The 26226-nt window shown below is 46.3% G+C and overlaps 1 protein-coding gene across 3 annotated transcripts in view; it reads left to right on the plus strand.

Annotated features, from left to right (window-relative positions):
• The window catches only part of PTPRJ (protein tyrosine phosphatase receptor type J), a 195107-nt gene that overhangs the window by 142856 nt on the left and 26025 nt on the right, over window positions 1–26226 (plus strand). For 2 of the 3 annotated variants that reach the window (XM_030917180.1, XM_030917179.1), the window contains exons 5-15: window positions 155–406; window positions 1501–1719; window positions 4284–4547; window positions 6971–7234; window positions 12728–12985; window positions 14017–14295; window positions 16494–16784; window positions 19898–20029; window positions 22052–22262; window positions 22377–22501; window positions 24218–24305. In XM_030917180.1, the coding sequence (XP_030773040.1) occupies window positions 155–406; window positions 1501–1719; window positions 4284–4547; window positions 6971–7234; window positions 12728–12985; window positions 14017–14295; window positions 16494–16784; window positions 19898–20029; window positions 22052–22262; window positions 22377–22501; window positions 24218–24305 (2383 nt within the window). Of the gene's footprint in view, window positions 1–154; window positions 407–1500; window positions 1720–4283; window positions 4548–6970; window positions 7235–8301; window positions 8422–12727; window positions 12986–14016; window positions 14296–16493; window positions 16785–19897; window positions 20030–22051; window positions 22263–22376; window positions 22502–24217; window positions 24306–26226 lie in introns of those variants that run through there. The other variant, XM_030917181.1, reaches the window with a different exon arrangement.

Raw genomic sequence — 26226 nt, forward strand, 5'->3', positions numbered from 1 at the left:
TTAGTGAGTCACTTCGGGACCTCGGTGACCTCAGTCATTCTTTCTTTTTTTCTTTTCTTTTAAAACCTGCTCCCAGCACTGAACCCCAGTCATTCTTAGTGAAGGTGACTGCATATATCTTATTCCATTAATGCATGTTGTGTTTTTAAAATAGAGCCGATTCCAGTTTCTGGTCTCCGTGTTGCCCTCACGGGTGTGAGGCAGGCTACTCTCTCCTGGAGCAATGGCGATGGCACTGCCTCCTGCCGGGTGCTTCTTGAAAGCTTTGGAAGCCATGAGGAGTCGACTCAAGACTTCGCAGTCAATATCTCAGGCCTGAAGCCAGGGGTTCAATACAACATCAACCCATATCTTCTACAATCAAATAAGACAGAGGGAGACCCCCTGGGCACAGAAGGGGGCTTGGGTGAGTTACAAAGGGTACCTCCCATCTCCCTTACTGGTTCTCACTTTCGGTAACTTAATATTTTAAAAAATAAATTGATCTTCCATGTGTATGGAGATTTAGAATTTATAGAGGGCTTTTCCTCCACGTTTTAGTTTGATCCCCCATCTGCATGAGGAAGGAAGGAAACGTGTTCTGATTTTACAGGGGAACACATTGGGGCTGAGAACAGCAATAGAGACTGAAACTTTTTAGAGTCTGGTACTCGGGAAAGTAGAGGCCCCTTTAGCTTTCTATCTTTCAATTGAGCAAATAACAGCTGTGTCAACCCAAGTTGGGCCTTCAGAGGAACTTATCACGTCTGCTGGTTGACATTGGCGTTGTTATTTGCAGATTTCAGAGCATTTGTAGAGGATCCCCAGGCTAACTCCACGAGGAGGACAGGAACTTAACCTGCATCGTACGCTTAAGAAAACAGCCACAGAGTGGGTGTCAGGATCCTTGCTTGCAAGTGACAGAAACCAGACTTTGGATAACTCAGACAGAAGGAACAATTTATTGTCTCGTGTGGATTTTCCTGCTAGCGGGAAGCCTTAGAGAAAGAGATGAGGCAATTCTCATCCCTCCCTCCTGCTTCCTTCTGTTTATCAGCTTCATTCTCAGAGCAGTTCCCTCTGCATACTCAAGGAACCCAGCTGCTCCCGTTTCACACCCTGCAGCTGCCCCACCCGCCAAGGTCTGGTCCAGGGAAATGTGTCTTGAGTGGGGTCTGATTAGCAAAGTCTGCTTCACGGAGCTATCCCTGGAAATCCATGCTGGGACAGGAGAAGATAATGTCCCAAAGAAGGGAGAATGACCTGAAATAAGCAGAGTTTGAAAGACAAGCACCAGATATCTGTGGTGCTACTGGAATAACAGTACAAATGGACATGGAGCTATCAGGCCTTTTTATGGGGCTGCTTCTCTCTCTGGAGGAGGAAGGGAGCAGATATTGATGGAGCACCAACTGTGGCCACTGTCTGATGGCCATCTGATGGGGCGGGGGGCTCCAAAGGAAGATGGGGGATGTGTCCCTCTTGTGGTTGATGTCTTTTTGTTTCCTGTGCTTGAAACAGATGCGAGCAACACAGAGAGAAGCCGGGCAGGCAGCCCCACCGCCCCTGTGCACAATGAGTCCCTCCTGGGACCTGCGGACTCATCCTCCAGCCAGCAGTCCCGAGACACGGAAGTCCTGCTTGTCGAGTTAAAGCCTGGCACCCGATACAATGCCACCGTTTATTCCCAAGCAGCGAATGGCACAGAAGGACAGCCCCGGACTATAGAGTTCAGGACAAGTAGGTTGAACTTTGTAAAATGGTGGCAGCCAGAGTTTCCTAGCGCAGTGTTCTGTCTCCCGTGATTCTGATTCTGAGTGATTTCTTGCATAACAACTAGTTTTGATGTCAGAGGGAGCTTTCTGGAGGAGATTTTGGACAGAGCAGATCTGCTCAGTTTCTTCTTAACTCCATGGGCAGTGCACATCTCTCATTAAGTGAAATCAAATACACGGAGCAGCCCCTGTGTGCGAGCACCAGGCACTGCCTCGTGTCGTCTTTCATAGCTCTGCGTGGTGGCCGATGACACAAAATGGCATCATACTTTCCTCTTAAAAGTAGATAATCATTGCTTATTTTTCCCCTACTTTGAGTTAAGAAAGTGAGTTTCGTTTTGTCGCCTGCCCTCGTAATTCGTACCAGTCTTTCTGTTGAAGTGCTTTTGAAATGCACATTGCTGCTTCCTCGCTATAATTTATCAGCACTTTCACTCTGTAAGTTCACCAATATTTGGAGGCTTTGGTGAAAAGAGCGGGAGGGGAACACGTTTGGGAATACCTAGAGGTAGTTACTGGCCAGGCTGTGTTACTTGTACAGGGCTAGAAGTTTTGGCAAGACATTGGTGAGAAGCCATGTCTGTAAGGAATGACAGCTTTTCCTGGTATCCACATTGAAGGAGGGTCCATCTGTGTCCTTCCTTCCCCTTGTACTTGTTTTGCTAACGTCGGGGTGGGTGGGGAGGAAGCGGCTGTAGGAGAGGCCGCCTGACCTCATTGGGTCCGCAGTGACCTGGCAGGAGTGGCAGGCGGGAGGCTCTGGGGTGAGGAGGGCTTGGATTCCAGAGGGTAGGTTAGTTGGAGGAGAAGGAAGGGGCTCCTACATGGGTGCGGTTGGCAGTGGTGGGGTGTCCTGCACACGGTAAGCTTGCGTGAGAGGGTGAAAGGGGCTGAAATCTGGCCTGTGTGCCCTGCATCAAGCCATGCACCCAGGGCTGGGTCCAGCCAGGAGAAGGGCCCTTTGCCTGATTTGCTAAAATGACTCATGAATTCGTGTGGGACTGGGGTCCCTGTTTTTTAAAGCAGTTTGAGCAAAAGCAAAGTAGTAGTGATTACATCTCAGGCTCTTGGTGGTGTGAATTCACACACATCCTGGTTTGCGTTGAACTGTCTTCATGCTTGGTAAATAATCATTATAGTAGCCTTTCCCTCTCTCTAAGGGGCGAGTGTGTATGTATAAATAAATCTTATTCAGTTTGGGCTGCTGTAACAAATGGCCATGCACTAGATGGCGTAAACAATGAACATTTATTTCTCAGGGTTCTGGAGACTAGAAGTCTGAGACTGGGGTGCTGCAGCATACCTGGGCTCTGGGTGAACACCGTCTTCCTCTTCCGGGTTGCAGGCTCCCTGGGTCTTCATGTGGTTGAAGGGGTGGGGGAGGGGTTTCTCTCCAGCCTCTTTGATAAGGGCACTAATGCCATTTGAGAGGGAGGTAATCCATGACCTAATTACCTCCCCAAAGCCCCACCTCCAAAAACCATCATATCAGGGGTTAGGATTTCAACACAGGAATTTTATGGGGGCAGAAACGTTCAGTCTGTTGCAAATCACACACACACACACACACACACACATTTCCACCCACCTCAGAGCACCCTGCACTTTTCAAGTGACTAGTTAGGTGGGGCAGGGTTAAGGAAACCATCAGAGGACATTGTTGAGGCACCCAAGACTCGTCCACGGCAGAAAGCCACCTCTAGGGCTGAAGGGCTAGAGGAGGACAGAGTGTTTCTGGAGCCTAGTGAGAGCTGGGGCAGTGGAGGACACAGTTGTGTTAGAACAGGAGGCCCAGAGCAGGAGGCGATGGAGGAAGGCACCGACTCCTTTCTCCTGTGGCCCTTCAGGGGCCTGCCCATTGGCTCATGGTGGAACCTGGTCACAGCCCACATGGCAAGACCCCCCTGTGATGCCTTGTGCAGGTCAACCTCCTGGGCACAGAGCAGGTGAGGGAAGGACAGCAGATACGTTGGGAGGGTAGGGTGGGCAGGTGGCGAATAACTGGCACTTGGGTTATCCTTTCTTGAGGTTAGGATTGCTCTCCCAGTTTTATAGATGAGGAAGCTGAGCTCAAGTGGTTTTCCTGTGACCCAGTTGGGTGTCATAGCAGAGTGAGCCCTAGAACCCAGGCCTGCCTTGTCCTGACTTCTGTGATCTCAGGTGATCACGTAGATCGCAGTGTTCGCTTTTGCATCATTTGTGTTTGACAACTTTTCTGGGTGCCCCTGGCCCTAAGGTAAGACACGCATAGAATCCAAGTCATCATTTAGGTCAAATCTCTAAAGTCAACTTGCAAAAAGGAACAAAGAATAACCCTGTAGGTGCCACTGGCCAGGTGGTTTCTTCACCTCCTGATGATGCCTGACTTTGGCTGGGACCCTCATGCTTTCTAGCCGTGGTTGATGGTGCAGAGGAGGAAGGAACACCCCCCAGGAGAGTTTCCTGGGCTCGACAGCACGCCCTGATGACCTCTCCCTCCCTCTGCCTTGGCCGTTCTGGTTATTTTGAACTCCTCTTGTGTTCTCACAGATGCTATTCAGGTTTTTGACGTCACCGTTGTGAATATCAGTGCCACAAGCCTGACCCTGACCTGGAAAATCAGTGATAATGAGTCGTCATCTAACTATACCTACAAGATACATGTGGCAGGGGAGACAGATTCTCTCAATCTCACCGTCAGTGAGGCTCGCGCTGTCATCTCGGGACTCCGCTCAAGCACCTTCTACCGCATCACAGTGTGTCCTTTCCTAGGTGACACTGAGGGCACACCGGGCTTCCTCCAAGTGCACACCCGTGAGTTCATGCCTGGCTCTCGCCACCCTTTCCTGCTGTCGTGCTACATGGTAGGCCCAAACACGGGATGTGTGATATAATGGTGACTGTCAGCTGACCACACGCCGAGCTTCGTGTGACATGCTTTCCTTGCACTGGCACATTGTATGCTCACAACAGCCCTGCGACGTGGTTGGCAGTAGCCTTATTTTATAGATAGGAAGCCAAGGCTGAGAGAGGTGCTAGACAGGTGTCACAGCTGAAAAGTGGCAGAGGTGAGATTAAGCGTCTGGTATTTCTCACCTGGAGCCTGTGCTTGTAACTCTCTTTCCAGTATGGAGGAGACCTAGAGTGAATTAATACATGGAGACAAAAATGACCTGGATATTCATGTCCCCTTGTGTCTTGGGTGCTGACATTATAATGAATCACTGGCACAGCTGCATCTCATCTTTGTTTGTTTAAATGTCCCTTAAAAATAAGATTTTATGCAGCAAATAAAAAGCTTTTGGTTCCAAAGAAGGTCCAGTAATGTAAAATAAAACAGTAATGGTGCACTAGTGGTATGGTGGTATAATATTGATTATATACGATTAAACAATAGTAGTGACACCAGCACTGCATTTTGCACTGTGCCAGGAGATTTATAGACACTGCAGTGGCCTCCAAGGTAGGTATTGGGGTCCCCTTTTACAGATGAGGGAACGGCACTCTCATGGCTGAACAGTTTGCCCAGGGCCACAGAGCTAGTGAGTAGCAGAGCAGGACTTGAACCCAGGAGTGTGTGGCTCTGGACCCAGGGCTTATCCCACAAGAATGTCCATTCCTTCCCAGGAAGCACACCTCAGCATTCTTACAGATGTAGTTTGGACTGGCTCTTTGAGAAAATGAAATATACTTGCATTTCTTTACCTTTTACTTTACTCTTTTACTATTTATTAGTTAGGATTAGGTTCAGCCATGAATAGCACCACTAAAAACAACAACAAAAAACCCCAAGTATCCATGGCTTAAACAAGACAGGGGTTTATTTCTCCCTCCTGTAACGGAAGCCCAGTGCTAGGCAGGGTGGGGACGGTAGAGGTTATCCAGGACTCAGTTGCATGAAACAGAAACTGTGAAGCTATTTTAACCCAAAGGGATTTATCCTGGCAATTGAGGTGTCACAGAATCATTGGAAGAGCTGGTGTATCCGTTCGCTAGGGTTACCAGGACAAGTACCAAAGGCTGTGTGGCTTAAATAACAGAAATAGACTTTCTCATAGTTCTGGAGGCTGAAGGTTAAAGATTCAGGCAACGGCAGGTGTGGTTTCTTCTGAGGCCTCCCTCTTGGCTTATAGATGACTGTCTTCTCCCTCACGTGGTTGTCCTTAGTCTGTGTGTGCCTATGTCCTCATCTCCCTTTGTAAGGACACCGGTCTTGCTGGATTAGGGCCTACCTTCATGACCTCACATTAACTTAATTACCTCTTTAAAGACCCTGTCTCCAAAGACAGCCACATTCTGAGGTCTTGAGGGTTAGGACATAAACATATACATTTGGGAGTGAGGGAGCACAAGTCAGCTCATAACAGCTGGGGACCAGGCTTTAGGCCTGGCCCCAAGAAATGACTCTGGGACAAGGCTGCAGAACTGACCCCCCAGAGAGTCACCACCTCGGTCACAGACAGCAGAGGGAGGAATCAGGAAGTCCCTGCTGTAGTTGCTGGATCCAGGGGTGTATGTTCTGAGCTGTGATCCTGGGATCAGGAAGCTGCAGCCACCGCTGTAGTGTTAGTTCTAGAGCCAGGCAGCATGAGCTCCAGTCATCGCATCCACACTCCAGCTATATGAAGGAGGAAGGGCAGAAGGTTGTGCTCCACCCTTAAAGGACACTTCCTAGAAGTCACCCAGTACCTCTGCTCTCGCTCTGTTGACCAAAACTTAGTCACATGCAACATCTAGCTGCATGGGAGGCTGGGAAATGTGGTCTTTGTTTGAACAGCTGTGCACACACAGCGCTAAAAATCTGGGTGGGTATGGTGAAGGGAAAACAGGGAAATGGATTTTGGGGGTCAAGAGTGGTCACTGCTGTCCGTCCCCGAACAGAGGCTCTGGGAGGCTAGTAATGCATTCAAGATAAAGCAGCCCATGTGGCCAAGGTTCTCCTCCAGAGCCTGAGCCCTGGACCACAGGAGCTCACGCCTCCTCTCATTTCCTGTGAATGATTGTGTGCAGCGTGAGCACGGAGCTTCTGCATTCTCATGGTCAAATGCTCTCTCCGTGGCCAGAAACAGCTGTTTCCGAGGGGCTCATGTTGTAGATGATGATACAAAGAAGACAAAGAGAGGAATCAGGTGTCCTAAGTGTACATTTCATCTCAGTGTAAATATTTTCTGAAGTGGGGCATCCCTGTCTCCTGGAGAAATATATTTTTAATCTAGTTGTTTACTTTCTTTGCATAGCCCCTGGTCCAGTTTCTGACTTCCGAGTGACAGTGGTCAGCACGACGGAGATCGGCTTAGCATGGAGTAGCCATGATGCAGAATCCTTTCAGATGCATATCGTATGCATATCCTGTGTGCAGGAGGTTGCTTGGGGAGAAATAACCACCAACCAAAGTATTCTCATTGGTGGCTTGTTCCCTGGAACCAAGTATTGCTTTGAAATAGTTCCAAAAGGACCAAATGGGACTGAAGGGGCGTCTCGGACCGTTTGCAATAGAACTGGTAAGCAAATAGGCTTTTCTGTTCAACCATCATGTTTCTTAAAGGAAATCAGCATAATGAGTAAACATCATGTTTCCAAATATTGTTTTGCTTTTAATTATCTAAGAAAAACCTTTAACAATCTTCACAATAACAAGAATGCTTATTTATTATATGAAGTACAGACAAGTAGAAAAAACTTACATGGAAACCATCAAGCAGAGATAATCACTCTTGATGTGTGACATTTTACAATTTTTTTTTTTTTTTTTTGAGACGGAGTCTCGCTCTGTTGCCCGGGCTGGAGTGCAGTGGCCGGATCTCAGCTCACTGCAAGCTCCGCTTCCCGGGTTTACGCCATTCTCCTGCCTCAGCCTCCTGAGTAGCTGGGACTACAGGCGCCCGCCACCTCGCCCGGCTAGTTTTTTGTATTTTTTAGTAGAGACGGGGTTTCACCGTGTTAGCCAGGATGGTCTCGATCTCCTGACCTCATGATCCGCCCGTCTCGGCCTCCCAAAGTGCTGGGATTACAGGCTTGAGCCACCGCGCCCAGCCGACATTTTACAATTTTTAAACATGTATACTTACATATATTTAATACACACATATATATATAATACACACACACACACACACACACACACACATATATATATATTTTCTTTTTTTTTTTTTGAGACAGTCTTACCCTGTCACCCAGGCTGGAGTGCAGTGGTGTGATCTTGGCTCACTGCAACCTCCACCTCCTGGGTTCAAGTGAAGGTATTCTTGTGCCTCACCCTCCTGAGTAGCTGGAATTACAGGTGTGCACCACCATGCCTGGCTAATTTTTATACTTTTAGTAGAGACGGGGTTTTGCCATATTGGCCAGGCTGGTCTTGATCTCCTGATCTCAAGTGATCCACCCACCTCAGCCTCCCAAAATGCTGGGATTACAGGTGTGCGCCACCGCGTCCAGCCCACAAATATATATGTATTTCTTTGACAAACATTGAGGCCGTCTGTACATGTGGTTTTGTAATCTGCCTTTTCCCCAACTTGCCAATTAATTATGAATATTCTTTCCTCTTAATACAATATTTCTACAGGATGATTTGAACACCTGCCTGGAATTCCATCATCTGAAACAGAGTTGGCAGATAAGAATGGCCCCTATGCCAAATTTGGCTCACTCTCTGTTTTTGTAAATAAAGTTTTATTGGATCACAGCCATGTTCATTTGCTTACGTACTGTCTATGGCTACTTTGGTGCTAGAATTGAGTAGTGGCAACAGAGAATGTGTGGCTTGTGAAGCCTGAGATATTTATTTTCTGGCCATTACAGAGAATGTTTGCTGACCTCTGGGCTAGATCAGTGGTTTTCAAATTGTGGTCCAGGGCTCTCTAGGGATCCCTAGGTTCTTTCAAGGGGTCTCCAGGGTGGTATTATCGTAACAATACTAAAATGTTATTTGGCTTTTTCATTCTCATTCTCTTTTGGAGTTTTCCAACTTTGATCTGATATGGGATGACATTGTCTCTCTGAGGGCTAATGGAATATATGCTGTAGATTCTTACATTTAAAAAATTTCTTCATTTTAAATCCCCAGTATAGTAAATATTAATAAATATAACCTATGTAAATACAAATTCTCTGAGAGCCTTTATAACTTTTAAGAAGGTAAAGAAGTCCTGAGAGCAAAAAGTTTAAGAACCTCTGGTCAAGATGTGTTAGAAATTAACTACTGTGCTGTGTTGGGCAGGTGGACTCTTTACAGTCTTTCATAAACAACACTGTGATGTGATAGTTTGTCAGTTCTAGAAGGCTAATTGAAATTGATAAAATCATTTTATAGTCAGCTACGGTGGCCTACACCCATAGTCCCAGCTACTTGAGAGGCTGCAGCAGGAGGATTTGCTTGATCCAGCAGTTGCAGACCAGCACCAGCCTGGGAGACCCTGTCTCAAAAAAAATTTTTTTTATAGAAACAGTTTAAATAAATTATTAAATTGTTTCTAGCCCCACAGGAGAAACTTCTGGAAAATTCTAGAGAGTAATGTTTTTTATTGTTTTAAAAATTGGAAATTTTTTTTGAAAGGTTGAAAAACATACAGTCTTCCTAGATCTTTGATTCAAGATAGTTGAAATCTTTTATACAGAGGGTAGAATAAAGAAATGGGACAGATTCCTTGAAACACACATGAAATGAGTTAGGCTTTTGAGATTCTCCTTGAAGAAGCTTCTTCAACTGTGCTGGTTAGGTTAAGCACCGATAGTCACTCAGAGGATCTGCTTCCGAAATAAGGGATCTACTAAAATGCATCCCTCAGATGAGATGCAGTATTCCCTTTGCAAGTCTGCATTTTAGACTGTTGACATGAAGTCTTAACATCAACATGTTTCTTCTGTCTTTTAAGGATGTGGATAATGGTAAGAGGATCACCACTGACAGGGATGTGTGATATCGTGCTACTTGCTATTGCTCAGAACTTACTGTAACAATAATGTAATATGTTGGGGGTCTGCAAAGTGCTGAGTGCTCTCATACTGTATTTTACATTTTTAACACAACTTCAGGGAGCAGGTATTATTATCATTTCTGTCTTACAGAGTAAGAAATGGGGGCTCTGCGAACTTAAGTAACTGGCCCAGAGTGACGAGGTGGCAAACTGACCTGTGTCTGGTGTCTAAGACCAAGTGCTTATCCACCATGTAGATTGACACTTTGATGTGGTACAGCAGTAAAGTTTAGTATTAGTGAGGAGAAGGCATCTCTTTTACTATAGTTTATTATGAATATTCTTTCCTCTTAATATCAGTATTTCTGCAGGGTAATTTTAACATGGTAATTTTAACACCTGCCTGGAATTCCATTGTCTCAAAGGACCCATTTCATTCAATGGTCCCATTGAATGAAAGTCAAGAAGGCTTGCTATAAGATCTAAACTCTTAGGGAGTTACCTTTCTATTATTGAACAACCTTTATTGTTATTGGAAAAAGTCAGCTTAACAGCATTAAAAGCAATTTCGAAAAAAGGAAATGAATACCATATAATCCAGTAATTCCAGTTCTACGTATATCTCCAAAAGAATTGCAAACAGGGCCTTAGACAGTTATTTGTACATCAGTGTTTATTGTAGTAGCATTGTTCACAGTAGCCAAAGGGGAACCGAAGATTCCATCAACAAATGAATGGATAGACAAAATGTGGTTCATCCATACAACAGAGTATTATTCAGCGTAAAAAAGAAAGAAATTCTGATTTATGGTACAACATGGATGGATCTTGAGGACATTATGCTAAGTGAAATAAGCCAGACACAGAAGGACAAATACTGGATGATTCCACTTACCTGAGTACCTAGATTAGGCAACTTAATATTCTACAGAAATTAGAATAGAGATTACCAGGGGCTGTGCAGAGGAGGGAGTGGGCATTATTATTTCATGGCTCCAGTTTACGCTGGAGATGATAACAGTGTTTTGGGTACAGATAGTGGTGATGGTTACGTAACATTGTGAATGTTGATGACACCGAATTGTACACTGACAGATGGTTAAGATGATGGATATTATGGTATGTATCTCTTACCACAATAAAAAGGAAAAGAAACAAATACCTCTACTTTTCTAACCCAACCAAATTCCTTTTCTCTCTATGTCCACATTTTGCTTGTATTACTGTAATTATTATACAAGTACTTTTATTTTGTATTTGAATTTTTTTTTTTTTTAAACTCAGTCTATACCACAACTTTCCCCTATAGTTATCATGGTCTTCATGTTTTTAGTGGCTGCAGAATATTTCATCATGCAGCCAGATCACAGTTCCCACAGCCCTCCCCATGTTATTGAATATTTAGGTTGTTTCTAGTTTTTTATGTTTATAGGCAAAGGCCTTTCATGGTCTTTTGTCTGTGGAATCCCTTTGACACCAGGAGTCTGCCAGTAGGAAACAAAGGCTTCTCCCAGTGGCTTCTCTTTAAGGAGAACCCACTTAAGATTTAAAAAAAAAATTAATTTTGGAGTACATTGTACGTAAACATGGCTCTTTTTTTTATTTTTTAGGACAATATGTTTGCAGTGAAAGCATTTCCCTTTTTTGTCCCCTACCTGCCCATTTCCTCTCCCTGGAGGTGATGTTTGTTGCCAGGTAGAGACGGGGTTGAAAGCTGCCCTGGAAAACAGGCCCTGCCTCCGTGGTTACTTCCGGGCCTCGATGTTGGCATCCCTGGTGCAAGTGGCTGAGTGTGCAGCAGAGAGATGATTGGAGGATGGGCTCCTGTGGGGGACTCCACTTCTGACTCTGCCCTGAGGGTGCAGGGTGTGCCCGTTTTCCTCCCTTCCTTATCTGTCCTCAAATGCTGCAACGTAGTAAAGGTCAGCTCTCCATTTCAGTTTTCCTCTTCAGTATGTCAGGCAGTGTCATGGGGAGATGTTTCCTTCTAAATGAGTGATTTAAAAAAACAACAAAACAAAACAAAAAAAACCTCTCAATTGAGATGTAATATACATACCGAAAAGGGACGTATCCTCAGCGCATAGCTTCATGAACTTTTGCAAACTGAACACACCTCGTTACCAGCACCCATATCAAGAAACTGAACGTGATTTCCACTTCAGATGACCCCTTGAAGGTTTTTTTTTTTTAATTTTTTTTAATGTTTTTTGAGATGGAGTTACTTTGTTGTCGCCCAGGCTGGAGTGCGATGGCGCGATCTCGGCTCACCACAACCTCCGCCTTCCGGGTTCAAGCGATTCATTCTCCTGCCTCAGTGGCTGGGACTACAGGCATACGCCACCACACAGCCGGCTAATTTTGTATTTTTTTTAGTAGAGATGAGATTTCTCCATGTTGGTCAGGATAGTCTCAGACTCCTGACTTCATGTGATCCGCCCGCCTCAGCCTCCCGAAGTGTTGGGATTACAGGTGTGAGCCGCCGTGCCTGGCCGCCTTTTTTTTTTTTTTTTTTTTTTTTTTTTTTGGTGACAGAGTCTCATTCTGTCGCCCAGGCTGGAGTGCAGCAGTGGTGTGATCTCGGCTCACTGCAACCTCTACCTTCTGGGTTCAAGTGATTCTTGTGCCCCAGCCTCCCGAGTAGCTGGGATTGTAGGTGTGTACCACCACACCCAGCTAATATTGGTATTTTTAGTAGAGATGGGTTTTCAGCATGTTGGCCAAGCTGGTCTCGAACCCCTGACCTCAAGGGATCCACCCATCTCGGCCTCCCAAAATGTTGGGATTACAGGCATAAGCCACTGCACCCAGCCTAAGGGCTCATTTTTATGACAAAAACAAAACACTAGAGAACTGATAAGATAAACTGGGAAGTTCATCTGCATCGTAGAAGAGCTAAAATTCTTGAGAGCACCGAGTGTGTGCATTTCTCAGCTTGATTTTGGAGTGTGCCTTTTGTGAACTCATTTGAAAGTGTGATGGCAGAAGAGCAGGTTCTCTCAACAGCACTTGGAGAGGAAGCTGGGCCTCATGATAATCGGTAACGGGTTTCCCTTCTTCCTTTCTTCTGAGCAGCTCCCAGTGCAGTGTTTGACATCCACGTGGTCTACGTCACCACCACGGAGATGCGGCTGGAGTGGAAGAGCCCAGGCAATGCTTCCGAGTATGTCTACCATTTAGTCATAGAGTCCAAGCATGGCTCTAACCACACAAACACGTCTGACAAAGGGGTCACTCTCCAGGGCCTGATCCCGGGCACCTTATATAACATTACCATCTCTCCAGAAGTGGACCACGTCCCGGGGGACCCCAGCTCCACTACACAGTACACACGTAAGTCTCTTAGGATGCCCTTCTAAGGAACAGCCTCTCTAACCGTCTCTTGGAGGAGGCACTGGTTAAATGATGGCCAGTGTGCTTCTGGGATCCAGGTTGACCCTGAAACTGCTGAAGTTGAAAACATTGGTCTCGGCAACCGTTCTGCTGTCCCCGTGGGGCACTGTTCTTCAAGCTATGTGAACTTAGAATTGTCGTTAGAAGCAAGAAGTGATTCCTTGGGAGTGGAGACTGAAGCTGTTCTAGTCATTCCTTGAGAATACAGAGTAGAGAAGGGTCACCTTGTCATGTTGGTATTGGAAGATACTGCCCAGATGAGGAGCTTTACCTGCGACAGTGAGGGAGGTGTTTTGCAAATACTTGAATTAAATACATGATAAAGATGTTTGTAACATGTTTTTAGTATATTTTTCTCCTTCATCTATTCGATTTGAAAAACAGATTAGAAATTATATCTTAAAAATATATTTGAAGGCCGGGCACGGTGGCTCAAGCCTGTAATCCCAGCACTTGGGGAGGCCGAGATGGGCGGATCAGGAGGTCAGGAGATCGCGACTCTCCTGGCTAACATAGTGAAACCCTGTCTCTACTAAAAAATACAAAAAACTAGCCGGGCGAGGTGGCGGGCGCCTGTAGTCCCAGCTACTCGGGAGGCTGAGGCAGGAGAATGGCATAAACCCGGGAGGCGGAGCTTGCAGTGAGCTGAGATCTGGCCACTGCACTCCAGCCTGGGTGACAGAGCAAGACTCCGTCTCAAAAAAAAAAAAAAAAAAATATATATATATATATATATATTTGAAATAAACTTGAAGTATTAAAAGAAGCCTAAATTAAACTTCTTTTGAGATTTAATCTGTATAATTATTTTCTTGATGTGTTTTGGGAAAGTTTTCCGTCTTTTGAGCCAGCAAATACTAGCTTTGTTCATTCTTTCTAAAATGAGCCAGGCTATTTTTGAATACAGTAAACAGTCCTGGAATTCTGGTTAATCTGTGCTTTTACATGAATTGCCTTTTTTTAAAATCAAGGGCCCAGCATTGTGTCCAACATTGATGTAAGTACCAACACCACAGCAGCAACTTTAAGTTGGCAGAACTTTGATGACGCCTCTCCCACGTACTCCTACTGCCTTCTTATTGAGAAGGTTGGAAATTCCAGCAACGCAACACAAGTAGTCACGGACATTGGAATTACTAATGCTACTGTCACTGAATTAATACCTGGCTCATCATACACAGTGGAGATCTTTACACAAGTAGGGGACAGAATCAAGTCACTGGAACCTGGCTGGAAGTCATTCTGTACAGGTGAGTGTAGCCCCAGCTGCCTCTTGGACTCCTCCCTGAGTGGTGCTGACCTTGCAGGTCAGTCCTCCACAGTCTGTAGTTTGTTTGGTTTTGTGTGATGTGCAGTGATTGAGCTTTCTGAGGCATCCTATTAGCTTATTGGTGCTGGCTCGATGCCCTCATCATTTCTGCATTCAATAAATATTTATTGAGCATATACCATATGTCAGTCAAGTCCTTGCCTTCTTGGAACTTTTATTTTGGAGGGAGGAAGTGGAATGTTTATCTAGGATGCTCAGGAAAGGCATCAGTGAGAAGGTGACTTTTGAGCAAAGATCTAAATAAAGGGAAGGAGCCAGCTATTTGGATATCAGGGCATGAGAGCATTATAGGCAGAGGTTTGTGCAGAGGGGCCTGTGCAGCATCACCACTGTGTCCTGGAGGCTGCAGGAAGAGCAGGAGGCAAGGGTGGGAGGAGTGGACCCACAGGAACAGGAGGTGAGGCTTGGGTGGGGCTGGGCCAGGACGTGGATGATGTCTGGCATTGGTTTGTCTTTTGTGCTGGAGAAGATGGAAAGGTTATTGTTGAAATGATGCCCAACCTTTGTGTCCTTCTGGATCCTCACCTATCTCACAACTCAAAATGTGTGATAAAGAGAAGAGCCCTGTGTGTAACTGAGGATGCTTTCAGGGCAGTCCAGGGAAGGCTTTGCAGACAGTGGTGGGCACTTCTGCTCACCGTGCTGACTGTAGCACCTTTATCACTCAGCACCTGTGCACTACTCATTTTCTGCCCACCTTGCTCCTACCTCTTCCCTTTTTAGCCCAGGCCATTCATATGTTCAGGCTGATTTGGAAGTGGGGGTCTCATGGGATCAGCTTCCCTGGTAGTGTAGGAGCTCCACCTGTGATGGCCTCTGGCCTTTCAGTGGTCAGTGGGGTGGCCACAGAAATCTCTGCAGCTTTGGGTCACCTCTGCTCCATCCCACCTGGTCTAGACGCCCATCTTTGATATTTGGGTGCCTTTCATGGCTGATATTTATCTTAGCTATAGTTATTTGTAGCCTATAGCCAGAGAAAAACTGTATCCGAGCATTTATGACTGAGTGTGGGTGGAGCAGGAACTGTGAAAGTAGGTGCAGTGTTCAGATTACCTTTCCAGGCCTTGGGTGGCGAATGTGGGAGTTGCACTAGGTGCCGTGGTAGAGCTTCTCCTGCTCGAAAATTCTGTGACATTCAGTTAATGCTAATACTGTCCTCCAGTTTTAATATGGAGTTTTCCATTTACATTAGTTTGATGTTAGTCCTCAGTAAAAATCTGTTGGCCCTCAGAGACAAATAACACTCTATTTTGAAGATGAGGAAACTGATACCGTTTGCCATTGATGATGCAGTATGTTATGTGAATAGAGAGTGTCTTGAACTTAGACTTAGAAAACCTGGGATCTAGTTTTGGCTTCACCACCTGCCACGTCATCATCAGCCAATTACTTAACCTTTCTGAGCCTCTGTGGATTTATCTGCAGATGGGACAGTATGGGTCTCACCTGTCTCAGAAGGACCATCAAGAGGGCCTTGGCTGGGCCTGGTGGCTCACGCCTATAATCCCAGCACTTTGGGAGGCCAAGGCGGGTGGATCATGAGGTCAAAAGATTGAGAACATCCTGGCTAACATGGTGAAACTCTGTGTCTACTAAAAATACAAAAATCAGCTGGGTGTGGTGGCATGCATCTGTAGTCCCAGTGACTTGGGAGGCAGAGACAGGAGAGTCATTTGAACGCGGGAAGCAGAGGTTGAGGTGAGCCGAGATCACGCCATTTCCCTCCAGCCTGGGCAACAGAGCAAGACTCCATCTCAAAAAAAAAAAAAAAGGAGGTGGGTCCTCAAGATGAGATGGTGCAAGTGAGGAGGTCACTACCTCTCACAGGACGATGTAGCTGCCTCTCATGGAGCCCTGGTCTCTTCCAGGCATCTTTCTTGGTGCTGGACATCATTGTTCAATTTACTCTTCAAAGAGTCCTGCAGCTGAGGCTCAGAGCAGTTGGGTGACTGTCCCAAGGTCACACAGTTTGGTGTTGCCCAATTCAGGGTCAGCCCCTACCTCTTCCACCACATCACCCACCCACCTCCTCATTGCCAGGATTCTGCTACTCCTTATTTCTGTGTTTGCAAAGGCAGAAGTCCCAGAATCTCATGCTGTGCTGTGCTTGTTTTGCAGATCCCGCGTCCGTGGCCTCCTTTGACTGTGAAGTGGTCCCCAAAGAGCCAGCCCTGGTTCTCAAATGGGCCTGCCCTCCTGGTGCCAATGCAGGCTTCGAGCTGGAGGTCAGCAGTGGAGCCTGGGACAATGCAACCCACCTGGAGAGCTGCTCCTCTGAGAATGGCACTGAGTATAGAACAGAAGTCACATATTTGAATTTTTCTACCTCGTACAACATCAGCATCACCACCGTGTCCTGTGGAAAGATGGCAGCCCCCACCCAGAGCACCTGCACCACTGGCATCACAGGTGGGCTTCAAGGCAGGGGCTGGTCAGACGGCACGGCGATCACTCCTGGAGCGGCTGACCCAGTGGGTCTGCACGTGTGGACTAGAAACCTGTTCTTGTTTTTTTATTTCCCCTGAAATATTTGCTTTTACTGGCATAGACTTGTTTCTCATTCTATAGAAATCAGTCTAAAAAAGCAGAGTAAGAGGAGCTCATTTTTTACATTCTAAAAGTTCCTTTTCTTTACAGCATAACTCATTGCCATGTTTTCTTTTATATTTTTTCGAGATGGAGTCTTGCTCTTGTCGCCCAGGCTAGAGTGCAGTGACGCGATCTCAGCTCACTGCAACCTCTGCTTCCTGGGTTCACGCGATTCTGGTGCCTCAGTCTCCCGAGTAGCTGGGACTACAGACACATGTCACCATGCTTGGCTAATTTTTGTATTTTTAGTAGAGAGAGGGTTTCACCATATTGGCGGGGCTGGTCTCGAACTCCTGACTTCAAGTGATCCACCCGCCTCGGCCTCCCAAAGTGTTGGGATCACCACCTGAGCCACTGTGCCTGGTCGTCCTTTAGCACACATCTGTTGGTGGCTTCCTGTGTGCTGTGGTGAGGGACTCTATGGGAAGTATGGACGACAGGGCCCCTGGAGCATTGGACTGAGAAGAGCATTGAGAAGGAGAGGATTTCCAGGTCTGGTGGTGGGTGAGCTAGCATGCTGCTGCCAGTTTTGGGGCAAGGACCTGGGGATGGACCTTCTCTGGCCAGCTACAGGGCATAGAGCTGATGGGAAATGCAGGAGCCTGTGCTAGCAGTTGACCGTTAGACATGGGAACGGCACCTCCCAGCGGGCACAGCTGCCAGGAACTTGCGAGGTTGCTGAAGCTTGTAGTTTAGAACAGGACCATCCGCTAGATGGACAATGTGAACCTCAGGTGTAATTTAAAGTTTTCCAGAAGCCACATTGAAAAAAAAAGTAAAAAGGAGTAGCTGAAATTAATATTAATAACATTTAACTTAGTATATTAAAAGTATTATTTCAACATGTAATTTCTATATTAATGAATTATTTTACATCTTTTGTACTAAGTCTTTGATATCTCGTCTGTATTGTATGCTTGTAGCACATCTGAATGCAAACTGGTCACCTCTCAGAGGCTTGGCAGCCGCGTGTGGCTAGGGGCTGCTGTATCAGTGCAGGTTTAGACAATTATGTTGTGGTTGTTTTGGAGTTCAGATTTCTGTCTCCTTGAATCTTGAATATATATAATAATGAGAACAGGCTGGGTGTGGTGGCTTACGCCTGTAATCCCAGCACTTTGGGAGGCTGAGGTGGAAGGATTGCTTGAGCCCAGGAGTTTGAAACCAGCCTGGGCAACATAGTGGGATCCCATCTCATTTATTTTTAAAAAATATAAAAAAAAAAATGAGAACAATCCAAACTGTATATGTGAGATGAATTTAGGTGGAGAGAGAGTGTGTGGAGTGGATCATCTTTAATTCAGCATGTTCTTTCTTTCGTGTTAGTTCAGAGAGTGGCTCCACACCCTGGCTTGGAAAGGGAGGGTGCAGAATCATGGTGGTTATCCATGGAGGGTCCTGTGGGGGCTTTTCTGGTTTCTGGGAAGAGGATCTGTTGGATTTCTCTAGGTGGTATTTTAGACCAACTCCGGGAAAAATGTGGGGACCGTTTATGAAGAACAAGGGGCAGTGCCGTGGCCAGGTCTCAGTAGAAAGTATGTTCTCTCCCACCTCATCTTTGATTCTTCTCCTTGGACATCTGCTCCGTCTTTGCTCGCCGCCGACCGGCTGATCCTGGGGCCAGGCCAGGTCCATGTGGTGTCAGCATGCAGCTCCCAAGGCCACACCTTAAGAGTTCCACCACAGTCTCTTTCTCACTCTCCTTCCACCCCAGATCTCAGGATAATGAACCCGGCTCATCTTGAGTCAGAAGGGACTGGGGGCGAGGACAAGGGCAGGTTAGCTTCCCCATCCAAGGATACTAGCATCTTACTCTAATGATGGTTTCTTTTACTGGGCAAAACCTTTTCCATTTGATTTAATCTTGCTTGTCTATTTTTGCTTTTGTTGCTGTGCTTTTTGTGTGGTATCCAAGCAACCATTGTAAATACTGTGTCAAGAAGCTCTTCCCCGATGTGTGTGTGTTTTGTTTTAAACAAATTTAACAGTGTACAGCTTTAGGTCTGATGTTTAAGTCTTGAACCTATTCAGAGTTTATTTTTGTGTCTGGTGTAAGATAGGGGTCTAGTTTTATTATTTTGCTCATGGATATTCAGTTTCCCTGGAACTATTTGTTGAAGAGGCTGTCTTTTCCCCATTGTGTCTTCTTGGCACCCCTGTTGAAGATAAGTTGACTGTATATGTGAGAGTTTAATTCTGGGCTCAGTATTCTGTTCTGTGGGTTGATGTCTGTCTTTATGCGTGTAATATACTGTTATAATTACTGCAGCTTTGAATAAATATATCTTGAAATCAGGAAGTGTGAGGCCTCCAGCTTTATTCTTTTTCAACACTACTTTGGCTGTTCCTGGTCTTTCATTGTTCCATATGAACTTTAGGATTTTTTTTTTTTAATATTCTGTAAAAATTGCCATTGGGATTTTGATGGGGTAGCATTGAATTTATAGATCATTTTGAGTAGTGTCAAGTCTTCCAGCAATATCAGGTCTTCCAATCCATGAGCATGGGATGTCTTTGTATGTATTTGTGTCTTCTTTATTTTATCAATATTTTGTGGTGTTCACTGTACAAGTCTTTCATCTCCTTGGTTCTATTTTCATTATATTTCAATCAATCTGTTAAAAAATAAAATAAAAGCATGCACAGTTCAAAACAACAATAGCAAAACCAAACAAGGCTGCTGGGTGCCTGCCCTGGGGATTTGGCTGGATGCCCCGAAGGGGTCATTGTGAGCTGGGCAGGTTTCCCGGGACCTGCTATCTCTGCTCCTCACCAGTTTCCTTCCGTGCCTTTTGCTTCTGGATTTGCTGCTTTGCAGAGCCCAGCATGTAGCTTCCAGAGTAAGATCTTGAGGAGGTTGCTGAAGCATGTTCTCTACCTAATGTATTGCTTTGGTTTTCAATATTGGGTGATCGTGTTTTGTTTTGTTTTAGATCCCCCTCCTCCAGATGGATCCCCTAATATTACATCTGTCAGTCACAATTCAGTAAAGGTCAAGTTCAGTGGATTTGAAGCCAGCCACGGACCCATCAAAGCGTATGCTGTCGTTCTCACCACTGGGGAAGGTAAGGAGAGGCCTCCGTGGGTTAAACAGCACGTGAGTGTTGCAGTGACCAGAGCTTTCTCTGTGCCCACTGATGCACGTGAGTGGTGCAGACACACGCCTGTCTTCTCACTGCAGCCCATGCTGTGTACTCAGACAGAGAAGGAGGGTGAGGTATTTGCCTGATGGTTGACAAGCTTTCTGGAAAGGGCCAGATTGCAAATATTTTAAGCTTTGCCAGTGGTGTAGACTGTTGCAAGCATTCGACTCTGCCATTGTAGTGTGCAAGCAGTCACAGTAGATACAGATGGAATGAGTGGGACCATTCCCACTAGATGTTATTTACCATGGCAGGTGGCTGGATTTGGTTTGTGGCCCATAACTTGCTGCTCTGTGATCTGGGTTTTTCTTCTCTTTTACATCACAGGACCTTTTAGGTGGTAGAATACTAGTTTTAACCAACTCTGTCTCTCTTTCTCACTCACGACACACACGTACACACATGCCATCCTTAGCGGATGAATTTCCTTTGAAAGAAAATAGGAAAAGATTTGCATTTGCTAGTGGGAATTTGCGGAGTATTTCCTTAGCTGAGAGAAGAGGTGGATTAAAGGCTGCTTTTCCTTAAAGGGCTCTGTTACTTTTTTTTGTGGTAGGAAAGGAATAATTCGAGAGTCTCTTTGGTAGCTGTGTTTGAATGCTTGCGTAAGGCCTAGATTTTTTTCTTTTTTCTTTTTTTTTTGAGGTGGAGTCTCTCTCTGTCGCCCAGACTGGAGTGCAGTGGCGCGATCTTGGCTCACTGCAAGCTCCACCTCCCGGGTTCATGCCATTCTCCTGCTTCAGCCTCCTGAGTAGCTGGGACTATAGGCGTCTGCTGCCATGCCTGGCTAATTTTTTTGTATTTTTAAAATAGAGACAGGGTTTCACTGTGTTAGCCAGGATGGTCTCAATCTCCTGATCTCGTGATCCACCTGCCTCGGCCTCCCAAAGTGCTGGAATTATAGGCGTGAGCCACTGCACCTGGCCCAGGCCTAGATTTAAAAGCCCAAGTTTTGTTGTGGGGGTTCCCTCCTCCTCCTCCTCGTCCTCCTCCTCATCCTCCTTCTCCTTCCCCTCCTCCCCCCTCCTCCCCCTCCTCCTCCCCCTTCTCCTGTTTCCTTCCCCCCCTCCCCCCAAGTTTTGTTGTGGGGGTTCTTTCCTCCCCCTCCCCCTCCACCTCTCCTCCTCCCCTTCTGCCTCTCTTGCCCTCTCCTCTTTCTTTTAGAGACAAGGTCTCACCATGTTGCCCAGGCTGGTCTTGAACTCCTGAACTCAAGTAATCCTCCCACCTTGGCCTTCCAAAGTGCTAGGACTAGACTACAAGCATAAGCCTCTGTGCCTGGTCTGGGGGATGCTTTATGCATGAATAATGCAGTGTTTCCTCTGCCCACTCTCTCCCCCTGTGGTACTGTCCTCATCTCCTCGAGGAAGATAGAGACCAAACACACTGTCAGGGGGTTGGGGATCTGGGAGGATAGAAATTTGCTGGTGCAATAACCTGTGGCAAAATTTCAAAAAGTGAGGTGGAAATCTCTCTTTCTATCTTCTCATTTTGGGTCTGTTTCCAGCTCTTAGTCATTTTGCTGTGATGCTTGTCAACAAGTCCATCGAGGAAGGCCATGTTGCATGGCAGCCAGACTGACCAATGCTGGTCTGTGATTAGATGAAACCTTGGGCTCTGAGCCCGACGCCCTGGCTTGGGAACCCAACTCTACGTCATAGGCCATGTGACCTTGTGCCTGGTCCTGTTAGCCTTTTGTACCTTCGTTTTGTTGTCTGTAAAATGGAGACAATAAGCTTATGTGATGGGATTCATGGGGATGAAGTGAGTTACTGTAGGTGAAGCCCTTAGAATTCAATGTGAGTCAAACCTGGCACAGAGAGATACTTGAGAGGTGGTTGCTGGTATCACTATCACCCAGCGTCACCACCATGTAGATATGCAGGAGAAGACGTCTCTCTGCTGTCACTTTCTTATGATTCTCCTTCTGTGTACCTTTCTTAGCTGGTCACCCTTCTGCAGATGTCCTGAAATACACGTATGAGGATTTCAAAAAGGGAGCCTCAGATACTTATGTGACATACCTGATCAGAACAGAAGAAAAGGGACGTTCTCAGAGCTTGTCTGAAGTTTTGAAATATGAAATTGATGTTGGGAATGAGTCAACCACGCTTGGCTATTATAATGGGAAGCTGGAACCTCTGGGCTCCTACCGGTAATGTCTTCTGGTTCTTGCTCTCTGGGGGCTGAGCCTCGTGAGCATAAAGCTCTCCGTGCCTGCGGTCAGGCACGTCTCAGGGACCTCTTTTTGCTCTTTGTCATCCCACAGGGCTTGTGTGGCTGGCTTCACCAACATTACCTTCCACCCTCAAAACCACGGGCTCATCGATGGGGCTGAGAGCTACGTGTCCTTCAGTCGCTACTCAGATGCTGTTTCCTTGCCCCAGGATCCAGGTAGGGAGAAGACAACAGTCCTGGCACCGGTTCAGTGGCATTTTGCTCCACGTGTCCATAGAAGGCCAGCTGTGTGCATGCCTCCTTCAGACCTTCAGGAAGATTGGTGTGCCCAGCTCCCCCCTCCCAGAGGTTGAGATGTCACTGGGTCACCGGGCTCACTGGGCTTCCTCCTCTGAGGTCCCACAGCCTGGACCCGACACTCTCCCTTCTCTAAGTGCCAGTTGTTCTTCCAATCTGCAAAGATTATTGAGTCCTCATATGCCAGGTGCACAGTTTGACACAGTGCATTGAATCCTTAAATATTAGAATCAGAGGAAGCCACATACATTGTCTTATTCAAGCCTATTTATTTTACTTCATAATTTTAATTCTATTTATTGATTTGTTTATTTTATTTTATGGTTTTTTTTTTTCTTTTTTTGAGACAGAGTCTCGCTCTCACCCAGGCTGGAGTGCAGTGGCGCGATCTCTGCTCACTGCAACCTCTGCCTCCTGGGTTCAAGCAATTCTCCTGCCTCAGCCTCCTGAGTAGCTGGGATTACAGGCGCCTGCTACCATGCCCAGCTAATTTTGGTATTTTTAGTAAAGATGGGGTTTAGCTATGTTGGCCAGGCTGGTCTTGAACTCCTGACCTCAGGTGATCTGCCCACCTCGGCTTCCCAAAGTGCCAGCATTATAGGCGTGAGCCACCATGTCCAGCCTATCTATTTTATTTTTGAGACAGAGTGTTGCTCTGTTGCCCAGGAGTACAGTGGCATGATCATAGCTCACTGTAACTTTGAATTCCCGTGCTCAAGGGATCCTCCTGCCTCAGCCTGCCAGGTGGGACCACAGGTGCTCACCACCATGCCTGGCTAAGATTTTGTAGAGATGGGGTCTTGCTATGTTGCCCAGGCTGGTCTCGAACCCCTGGCCTCAAGCCTCCTTCCACCTTCTTCCAAAGCTCTGGGATTACAGGCCTGAGCCACTGTGCTCTGCCCGCTTTTTGGAAATGAGACTCTTAAGGCCCAGAGAGGGGAAGTAACTTGCCCAGGGTTACACGGTGGCTTTAGAGGCAGGCCTGAAATTCTGGTCTTGGACCCTTGTCAAGTGCTTCTACCCTTTATCGCATAGACCTAAGTGACACAGGAGCTTCAGGGATCCAAGAGGGACTCATCCCCTACCTTCAAGCCAGAGGTGAATGGACTGACCGGCTTGTTAGTTTGTCTGCTTTTTTCCTAGTTGGTGTTTGTTGGGTGCAGGAAAGAATGCCTGTCCCAGAAGCAAAGTTTAGGGAGTCCCCACATCCTTCTCCAGTAAACAAATGGGTTTCCTGTCTCCTGAGCATGGATGCTGCTGTAGGTACCTCTGCTCATATGTGGGTGCTAGTCTCAACACGCCAGAGGTGGCAGGAAAAAAAATCCCTGAAAATCTAGCCTAGTTCCCTAAATTTGCAGTTGAGGAGACTGAGACCTGGCAAGGAACAGTAACTTTCTCAAGACCATCCAGGTGGTAGTGGGTTGGGAACAGGAACCTGGCTTCTGCATGCATGGACTAGTTTTAGGTCCAAGCTATTTAACTCTTGTGTGTGTGCGTGTGTGTGCATGCATGCATGTGTGTGTATGCCACACATACCTGAACCCTCTGGTGTTAGGGTCCCTGGCTGGTTGTTAGCACGTCGTGTGGGCTGCACGACCACCTCTTCAAGTGTCTCCCGTTTTTGACTTTTCTCAGGTGTCATCTGTGGAGCAGTTTTTGGCTGTATCTTTGGTGCCCTGGTGATTGTGACTGTAGGAGGCTTCATCTTCTGGAGAAAGAAGAGGTGATACTGCTGATGCTAATACTAATACTCTGGTATTTAAGGAAGCTTTCTATTGAGCAACATTTCAAACATTCACAGAACTGGAAGGAATGATATCATGAGTGCCACGCTCCCTTCACCCACAGTCTTTTGCATTTCGCCAATCCTGTTTCCTGTGTGCCCTGAGTTGGGTGATGTTAATGTGCTCCCAGCTGTCACATCAGGCCATTGATAGATGCCGCAGTGTGGGATGCTTTCAAACGATATGTTCTTGTTTACAAATCAGTTTCATAGTATTATCATGTTAAGAGATTTCATTTTAGAGGTGGCTAAGTTTGAACACCAGCTCTGTCTTTGACCAGCTGTTTAGGAAGCTTAGCCTTAATGTCCTCATCTATGATAGGAGGATAATCATTGTGCCTAACTTGTGAAGCAAAGGAGGATTGAATAAGGCACTTCTCAGTGTCTTGTACTTTGTATGCTATTATTATTATTATTTTATCTGTACAACTACCCTGTGAGGTCACTAAATGGTAAAAGTAGCAGCCCTTTTTTGAGTGCTCACCATGTGTCTGCATCTGTGCTTTCCGTAAATTATCTCATGCATGAGGCTCTGCGAGGGAGGTCCAGTAAGTCCCTTCCACGGATGCAGAAGCTGGCTCAAGAGGTGTGGAAATAGAACTTGAACCTGGTCCTTGTACTTCATGGCACGCCCTCTTGTCTGTGTAGTGTGTGAAGCCTGTGTGTGTTAGTTGGGATTTCTTTGCCGTAAGGTGCTGCCAACCAGGGAATCTCCGTCCTGCCCCAGGGGTCCTCATGCGGCCCAGGCCGGTTCCTTGTGCTGCCACCCCGCTCTGTTGGGGTGACAGGCAGTGCTCATGCTCCAGCTTTTAGATTAGGTTCTTAGGTTCTGTTTTTTTTGTTTTTTGTTTTTTTTTTTTGAGGTGAAGTCTGGCTCTGTCCCCCAGGCTGGAGTGCAGTGGCATGATCTCGGTTCACTGCACCCTCTGTCTCCTGGGTTCAAGTGATTCTCCTGCCTCAGCCTTTTGAGTAGCTGGGATTACAGGCACCGCCACCACACCCGGCTAATTTTTGTGGTTTTAGTAGAGACGGAGTTTCACCATATTGGCCAGGCTGGTCTCGAACTCCTTACCTCAAGGGGTCCACCCACCTCAGCCTCCCGAAGTGTTGGGATTACAGGCGTGAGCCACCGCGCCCTGCCAGATTAGGTTCTGATTTTGTAGGGGGAGGTGGATCAGTCAGTGGCTGGGTAAAACACTTTTATTGTTTCTTGTTAAAAATAAGAGTAATACGTGCTTATGGCAAAAAATACGGAAAAGAAGAGCACAAATAAATAGGAAATCCGCAATCGCAGAACCCACACAAAACTACTCTTAACATTTGGTTGTGACCAAACTCACACACAAATGTGTGCACACACATGGAATCATGTTACATGTTAGTATCTAGCCTGCTTTATTCAGTTTAGACATTGTTGGCAGCTTCATTTCATCATCTTTTTTTTTTTTAGACAGAGTTTTGTTCTTGTTGCCCAGGCTGGAGTGCAATGGCACGGTCTTGGTTCACTACAACCTCTGCCTCCTAGGTTCAAGCGATTCTCCTGCCTCAGCCTCCCAAGTAGCTAGGATTATAGGCACCCGCCACCATGCCTGGCTATTTTTTTTGTATTTTTAGTAGAGACGGAGTTTTGCCATGTTGGCCACGTTGGTCTCAAACTCCTGACCTCAGGTGATCCACCCACATTGGCCTCCTAAAGTGCTGGGATTACAGGTATGAGCTACCATGCCTGGCCCATTTCATTATCATTTTAAGTGGCTACAGAGTATTCAACTGTATGGAAGTACCATGATCTATTTGGCCAATTTCCTAGGTGTTTCCACTTTTTAAAATTTTTCTTGGCCACAGTTACTTATCCTTGTGC

This window comes from Rhinopithecus roxellana, chromosome 15, assembly GCF_007565055.1.
Source record: "Rhinopithecus roxellana isolate Shanxi Qingling chromosome 15, ASM756505v1, whole genome shotgun sequence".
Classification (NCBI taxonomy): domain Eukaryota; kingdom Metazoa; phylum Chordata; class Mammalia; order Primates; family Cercopithecidae; genus Rhinopithecus; species Rhinopithecus roxellana.